At 37.2% G+C, this 8,022-nt stretch overlaps 1 protein-coding gene across 1 annotated transcript in view; it reads right to left on the bottom strand.

Annotated features, from left to right (window-relative positions):
- Positions 1-485: 485 nt before the first annotated feature.
- Positions 486-8,022, bottom strand: part of chs1 (chitin synthase 1) — a 34,118-nt gene continuing 26,581 nt past the window's right edge. Inside the window, exons 30-35 of the mRNA XM_078176338.1 lie at positions 7,464-7,568; positions 7,006-7,116; positions 5,455-5,592; positions 5,237-5,316; positions 4,776-4,842; positions 486-1,397 (exon numbers count right to left, since the gene is read on the bottom strand). Of these exons, the coding sequence (XP_078032464.1) occupies positions 1,323-1,397; positions 4,776-4,842; positions 5,237-5,316; positions 5,455-5,592; positions 7,006-7,116; positions 7,464-7,568 (576 nt within the window). The 3' untranslated portion in view covers positions 486-1,322. The remainder of the gene's footprint in view (positions 1,398-4,775; positions 4,843-5,236; positions 5,317-5,454; positions 5,593-7,005; positions 7,117-7,463; positions 7,569-8,022) is intronic.

Below are 8,022 nucleotides of genomic sequence, written 5' to 3'. Positions count from 1 at the left end.
TAAAGGGGTGTGAAAAATAAGCATTCATACAAGCAAATGTGTTTTCAAGTATAATTTTCAATGGAACCTGCTTTTATGTGGCTGATCCTTTAAGCTTAGGCTGGCCTTCAAGAAGATAGTCATTCGTGCATGAATGGATCACCAACAATTTAGTAGTGTGAAGTTGAGACTGCCAGGAGAGTACACCAAACCGAAGAGAAACTATAAACTGTAGTCTGTTCCCTGATCTGATTGTGTTTTGGCCAACCACCATTTGACCACAGAGTTGAATAAACACATTTGTGTCAGTCTTAACATTTATAAAAAACAGAAGAAAAATCTTGTGCCCAGTCAAAAGACAAAGAAATATTACTTTTTTACTCATGTTCATTAAATGAGAAGATGAATATCAGTTAATGATTATGATTATATTTATTTATGTAATTATATCTTTATTTTATAATACAAGAGGATTGTCCACACATTTATTTAAATCAATTCAGTGGTTTCTTTAGGGAGTTTATTTGAATCTTTGCAAGAACATTCCATCCCTTTGTAAAGTGCATTGTTATGAATCGTATACATAAGTACACTGATACAGTCTTGACATAATATTAAAAAGAAAACTGTAATTTATACCATACTATTAAGAGTATAAAATATATGAAGTTAACAAAAAAGTGGAGTATTTCTTACAGTATTTCTTGTGCCAGTATTGCATTAGAAAATATTTAAAGGACTGGCTTCTTGGGAGCAGCACATTTGATTTTTAACCTGAGCTCAGACAAACTTTTCTTGAACAAGTGAAAATGATTTGCTTCCATCTCTATCTAGCTCATGATTGTGATTCATTAAAAAAGATTTTGATATATGCATGTAAGAACAAATATTAATAATCACAAAGTGATCAAGTCTGTGGACCTGATGCATTAAACCACACTAAACATAGAATAAATACTGGTCTTAAAGGAAATGCATTCAAATAAAACACATGATAATTAGGAACACTCCTACCTGAGATCCCATTGTGTAAAAATCGGAGCTTACATCTCAACAAATATTCATTTTAAATTGCAAAACAAAATTCAATGGATGTGTTGCAGCTGCTGCAGAAGAGCTAAAGACGAGATGATTTCCTGATCACCGAGATGAATGCATGGCCTATCTACGAAGACTGTTTGACAGACTATCCTCTATGCTGTTTAATCATCAAATGAATTTAGTGCATTGTGAAATCCGGAAAAAAGTATTCGATTGGCAGCCCTTAAATGGAAAGAGATCTACTGGTTGGATGCCACCGGCGAAGCCAATGTGTGCTGGTTGTTACAGTTGGTTGTTATGGACTACAGATCATCGCTGGTAATGTAAAGTCCAGTGGCGCTGGGGTTCTCCAAAGTCAAGTCTTCATAATCCGCCGTCTATGTGACAGGAAGACACACACACACACACACAAACACAAAAAAAGATGTCAGGTGTCAGCAATGGCAAGTAAATGAACAGACTTATCCTAACAGAGACTTTCTCTGGTGGTAACATAATCATTTTGTCTCTGGCTTAAAATGTTACTAGATTTTTCTTTGACCATGTTTGTTGCATCTAGCTTTTTCTTCTAATCAACACTCATTTTAACAACTGAAATATATATTATGGAGAAAATACTGAGTCACCTTGTGAAAAGTTGCATTGTCAGATCTGAGCTTTGTAAAATACAACTACTACACCCCTAAAATTTATGCTGTTGTAAATGTTTGTAAATGTTGCAGTGTTACTACTATACCCAGGTTATACAAAAATGGATATTTCAAATAAATGTAGGTCCTTGAAGCTGCAGTTTTCCATAACAAGACATTTAAAATCTCTTTACAAGGATTTTTTTCTGTTCATTAATTCCACTAAGGCTGCATTGTTGGGAAGCGTTATCTCAAAAAGGTTGACGATGTCTGCACCAATTTCATTGTCTGAATGAAGACTGGTGGTGCCTTCACCTGCACTTGTTCATCAGTTCACCTACTTAGTGTACAATCTCCTTTGTGATGAGTTGGGCACATAATTGGAACTTTAGAGGCATTTATTGTACATCTCATCCTGTATCTATAGTATTGTGTAGTCTTGTGTCTACCTGCCCAGAAACTGCAGGTGGTAGGTCGCTAACATAACATTAGTGGTGGACTGTAGAAGTACATTTACTCAAGTTCTTAATTTGTACAAGTACTTAACTTGTACTTGTACAAGTACTTGTATATATATATATATATATATACAAGCAATCATTCATTCTGTTGCCTTGCATCTTGTCATTGATTGTGCAGGAATGCTGTATTTTGACATAGCCTGTTTCCAGACATTTTTCAGCTAGATTGCCCTGTTTGAAACATTTGTTATAAAGGTAATCAAAAGTAATCAATTGTAATACGTTACATTACTTTGATGAGGTAATTAAAATAGTTACATTACTTATTGCATTTCTCACAGGGTAACTAGTAATCTTTAACCTATCAGATCTCAAAAATAACCTTCCCAACACGCTACTCTATTTTTCTACTCCACCATAACTACATTTCGGAGTTATATATGGTTCTTTTAACTCCACTACATTTATCTGACAGCTGTAGTTACTTTTAAGCGTGTTATTAAATATAAATGAATAAATAAGTAAATGGAATCAATAAAGTAATGCATCAGTCTTAATTATTGAAATCTCATATTTCAAAATGAGTGAAACAGCGCCCCCCTCGAGTGCAATGTATGGTAATTGTCAATAAGCGTGTGTGGTGACAGATGGTATTGCACCGAAGTGATCGATTCCACAGAAGGAAACGCAGGTGAAATTCAAATCCCGTGATTAGCAATGTCTCGGCTGAGGGACACGGCGTGAGCGGTCAGGATTTGGGGAATTTTCTTGAGGAAATTCACGGTGGCCTCTTTTACTTAAACGAAACTCTAGAAAGTTAGCGAGCTCGTTCAAATGAAACAAACGAGGTAGTTAGCAAGTTTCCAGCAGCAACGATATCGGCTAACAGCTAACGTTAACTGTTACGTACTTTTGCGAGACTAACCGTTAGCTACGTTACTTCAGTTAGCTCACGTTAGCCGGTTAAAGTTAGACCGATAAAAGTACTGCGACACTCGACATGTGGCCGGGTAAAGAAGTTGGACGAGGTCGGAGAACACCATAGAAAAGGACACTCAAAATGTATCAGACAAAAAGTGCAGCGGGGAAACACTTTTTGGACACTTTGCCACCATGGAGGACCAGACAGCGGTTTTCTTCAGACACCGGTAGGTGGAACACGCCCCCTCTCCTCCTCTAACGTTACCTGCTCTGGCTCTCCTGATGGGAAACGACCCGCTGTGGCTGTCTGAATGAATATAACTTTATGTTGTATGTGTAACTTTTAATGTGGTGATATTACTTGTAGTTTTTACAGTTTGTCCACACACAGCACTTTGGACAGAGGCTGCTGGGCGTGGAACAAATTAACAATGTTGGGGAAGCTACTTTGAAGGCACAACTTTGCAAACTACCAATTACTTCACATGGGAAGAAGTAGTAGGAAAAAGTAGTTCAAACTACTTTGAAAAATGACAATGTACATTATGGTCAAAGGGGGATTAATAATAGTAGAGAAGCAATTGTAAAATAAAATAAAAATCTTTCCTTTTATGGCCCAAAAAGTTTTAGTAGTTAACTACAGAAAAATGGCAAAAAGGTAACTGAAGTACTTGAATCACTGTGCGTAAGACATAAATGTTGTCAGATTACCAGTAAGATATTGCAATGTGCAGGTAAACCACTGGTTTAATTACATATAGTTCACTGCTCCGCAACACTGCAAACTAATGACCTTCCAATTTAAAAGAATTAGTTGTCATGTCACATTTTTAGCTGTGATATGTGGCTGTATCTAATGCAGAAGTTTGGTAGATGCTTGAATTTTTACTGTCCTTTTTTTCTTTTAAGTTGTGCTGTGCTGTATTGTAATTACCTTTTAAATGGACAGTTTATCCCCAAATCAAATAATCATAGTTTCCTCTTACCTGTGATGTTATTTATTATTAGTCTAGATTGTTTTTGTGTGAGTTGCCCAGTGTTGAAGGTATTGGCTTATTATTATTATTGTTATTAGCAATGTCTGCGCACTGAGCACTTGTGGTGTTCTGTGCGCCAAAAAAAATACATTTGAAAAGCTCAACAGTAGTGTCTCTTTCCAGAAATCATGACCTGGTTACTCAAGATTATCCACAGAGGAACTACTTTTTTCTACTAAACTACACTCACCAACCATATGACCATGCAGAGGGAAGCGCACATCTACTGTTAGCTCCCCAAGCAGCTCCTCACTCAAGGAGAACGGCATAAATAGATAGTTCAAATCCTTTGAAGCATAGTTGTATAAGGTTCTTATCCATAGTCAGTGCGTTACCTACAGTAGATGGCAGTCGCACCCAGTTTGGAGAAGCAGGCGGGAGTACTGCCACAGAAGCTTAGCAGTGTACTGTTGTGGATGGTGGGCAGCAGCAGAATGTTCCTTAAAAAATCAATAGCTATCTTCTGTGTCGATTCTCCTACCTTCTTCCCCAAATTGGTGGCTTGCTTACTGACATCTGCTGTATGTAATACACTGACTGTGGATAAGTAGCTCATACAACCCCACGTCAAAAGATCCTGGGTATCCCTTTAATATAATTGCGCCTCTTTGCATGTCCTGTACCTGTCAAGGATTTCAATTCAAAAACAAAATTCCTGCAGTTTTATGTGAATATACATGTGCATGTGTTTGAGTGTTGTTGCTTACATCCTCTTTTGGTCTATAGTTTTTCTCTGTGCCGCGGAAGGACACCACATGGATCAGAGTGTAGACTCTGCAAATAGAGAGGCACCAAGATGAGACACGATAGAAAATATGGGAAAATGAGGAAATGGATGTACAGTAGTTCCAGAACAACAGGAGGTGTCATTACAATTCTCCATAAAGGCAAGAATGTATTAATCAATAGCCCCCTGCTCATGGAGGGGGAAAATATCCATTATCAGTTTAAAAACTGTGGTATCATTTCTTTGCCGCAAAATCAAATCTCCAGTATCTGAAAGTTGGGATGTTTTCCTGCTTAGCTTTCAACATCAGTCTGTGAGTTAACAGTGAGGTTGTCAAAAACAAATCTCATGTGCAGCAGCAAAAAAGTAAAAACTGAGTATTTAGTAGGTGAGTGGCAGATACAGAACTTAGTGTGTGTGTGTGTGTGTGTGTGTGTGTACCTGTGATATAACATGGCCAGGAACTGGATAATGAGAAGAATAGCAAAAGACAGCAGGAACATCAAACTGAGAGGCTCCACCTGACGGTACAAAATGACAGTAATGGTGATCACTTTTATCAGGAGCTGCAGCAGTACTGACAGACATTAAAAATATACCACAGTCCTCCTTTAACTATTTCTGTCATGTGTCTGTGTGTCTTTGTGCTTTTTTCTGACCATGAGGAATTCTCCAGATGCAGTTCCGTTCGTATAGTATTTAGGGATCTTGATGCTGATGACATCATTTCCAATAGCCTGCAGAAAGAAGGTAGCTACCACCCACAGCACGTTGATGATGAAATACAGGAAGACTGCCTGTGGGTAGGAAGGAGCATTTAGCAGTGTGTAGGATTTAGTTGCATTTAGTGGTGTAGATTACAACCAAGTGAATCCCCTTTGTTCACCCCTCCCTTTTTTAAGCGTGTAAAGATCCTGCGGTGGCTTTTGAGTTAAGTATTACACATGAAAGGCACTCTCTAGAGCATTGTTTGGTTTGTCTATTCTTGGCTACTGTAGAAACATGGCGGACTCTGTGGAAGAGGACCCACTCCCTTTGTAGACATAAACAGTTCATTCAAAGTGAACAAAAACACAATGATATTTAATTTCAGGTGATTTAACGCTAATGAAACCATAGTTATTATTTTCCATACATGCCAATAGATACCCTGAATCCTAAACACTCCTCCTTGAAGTCTTAATACAGATTATTAACCGTAATGTATGTTTTATTGCCTGCCTTAATAACCGACAAAATGGACTCAAGCTTTAAATGAGCGTCTCAGACAGATCTAAAATGTCATAGGATTTTTTTCTTATTATCATTCCTATTCCAAACAACCAAGATCAGGGATGATTTCTGAATAATACAGACGCTAACAAATCTAGCAAATTCAAATTAGAATATGACTTATAAATCAGGGGATCAATATTATTGGATAAGGTCAGCTTATCACAGCAGTGTCAGCACATATTTTGGCCAGGAGGTAATACCAATTTGCACAAGAGAGGATGTGCTTTAGGAAATTTAGAAACTGTCATTACATACTTTAACTAGAAAAGCACTCGGAGAGCGCAGACCTCCACCAAGCAGCTCGGATTTCCCGCCATTTTATTATTTTATCTACTTCGCTTCAACCAATCACCACCAAAATTTTTATCATCTGTTCCTTGTCCAATTGTCAACCTTTATTGAAAATGTCATCAAAATCTGTTCATAACTTTTTGAGTTATTTTGCAGACAAACAAACATACAGACAAACAGACCAACGCTGGCGAAAAAACATAACCTCCTTGGTGGAGGTAATAATTATACCCACCTGTATTGACTGACTATAAAAAAAACCCCTCTAACACTTGTCGTATTAGTTAGGCTCACTTTCTCTGATGTTATCACAGCATGCACTTTGGTAACATCCTGTTTGTGAGCAGCTTGACCACGGTCAAAGTCTACCACACACTGATCAAAAGAGCAATAAACATAAAAAGATAGATAAAGCAATTCTCTGTTTGACTTGCTGTTGTAATGCTTACACATGATAAATAATGAACAGTTAATGAATAACCAGAAAATAAACTGTCCTAATACACTGTCAGTATTTCCAGTATGTCCAAACAGTAATAAAACAATAAAATAATATAGATGCATATCTCGTGTGAGACATAAATCATGCCACAAAGATAAAAAAAGAGACAGATTTGCATAAATAGTGAATGCAGATAGCTGACCTTGTTGCGTAGTGACTTGAGTTCTCTGGTGACTTCCTCCAGATGTGCTTTTGTGTCAACAATAGGCTTCAGGTAGCGATCGAGTAACTTGATCCAGAAGTCATGCTCACCCTAAACACACACACACGCACACGCACACACACACACACACACACCAATAACATCAATTATAGTGTGCTCCATAGGCAATAATATTTTTTGTCTGACTGAGACCATCACAGAGATGGTCATAAAATATCAGGATTGTTATTTATATGTTGTTTTTTTACCTGGCTTTGTCACCTTACCCAATCCAACCTGTCAGGTGTGAACTATTGTTTTAGCAATACATTTTCTTAATTATCCATTAAAGTTTCCATTTGTTTATCTGTAAGAACAATTCACAGCTCTTCAATCAACACTGACTTGTCCCTGCTAGCCGTGGTTCTAACAGAGCCAGTGGCTGAATCAGGTCTTACCTCATCAAGTTTTTGCACTTGCGGGGCAGTGAGTGTTTTCTTGATGGCTACCCTTATTCTCTTCTCTAATTTCTCCATTTGACTGGATATAAGGGTTCGCCGAGCCTGGGAGATAAAGACAGTCAGTCACTCACTCAGTGATTCAATCATTCCTTTTCTTTTTATGAAAGTATGGGTTTCATAAAATTAAAAGCCTTTGAAATAGAAGCATTTGTATGCGATATAATAAAATTATACCTTTTATTTGATGTGGATTGCTGAAAATAGTAGTATAATATATATGTAAGTAGTATATACATATATATATATATATATATATATATATATACATATAAAGTCAGAAAAAAAATTAAAATCAGTCAAAGTGGTTGCTAAATTTATTGTCACCGCTTTGCTGTCAGACAGCCCTTTTTCTTTGGTGCTACGTTTTCTTAACCATAAAATAACTTCCATGTTTCTACACAAAAATGCCCAACTAGTTTTTCCATTTTTCTCCACAGTCTGTGCAGCACAGAGGGGTAGGCAGCCCCTACCCACATTTTTTTGGTTCAGTGTTAAT

This window comes from Epinephelus lanceolatus, chromosome 2, assembly GCF_041903045.1.
Source record: "Epinephelus lanceolatus isolate andai-2023 chromosome 2, ASM4190304v1, whole genome shotgun sequence".
Classification (NCBI taxonomy): domain Eukaryota; kingdom Metazoa; phylum Chordata; class Actinopteri; order Perciformes; family Serranidae; genus Epinephelus; species Epinephelus lanceolatus.
The sequence above is the reverse complement of the archived record's forward strand: the minus strand, read 5'-3'. Positions and strand labels throughout refer to the sequence as shown.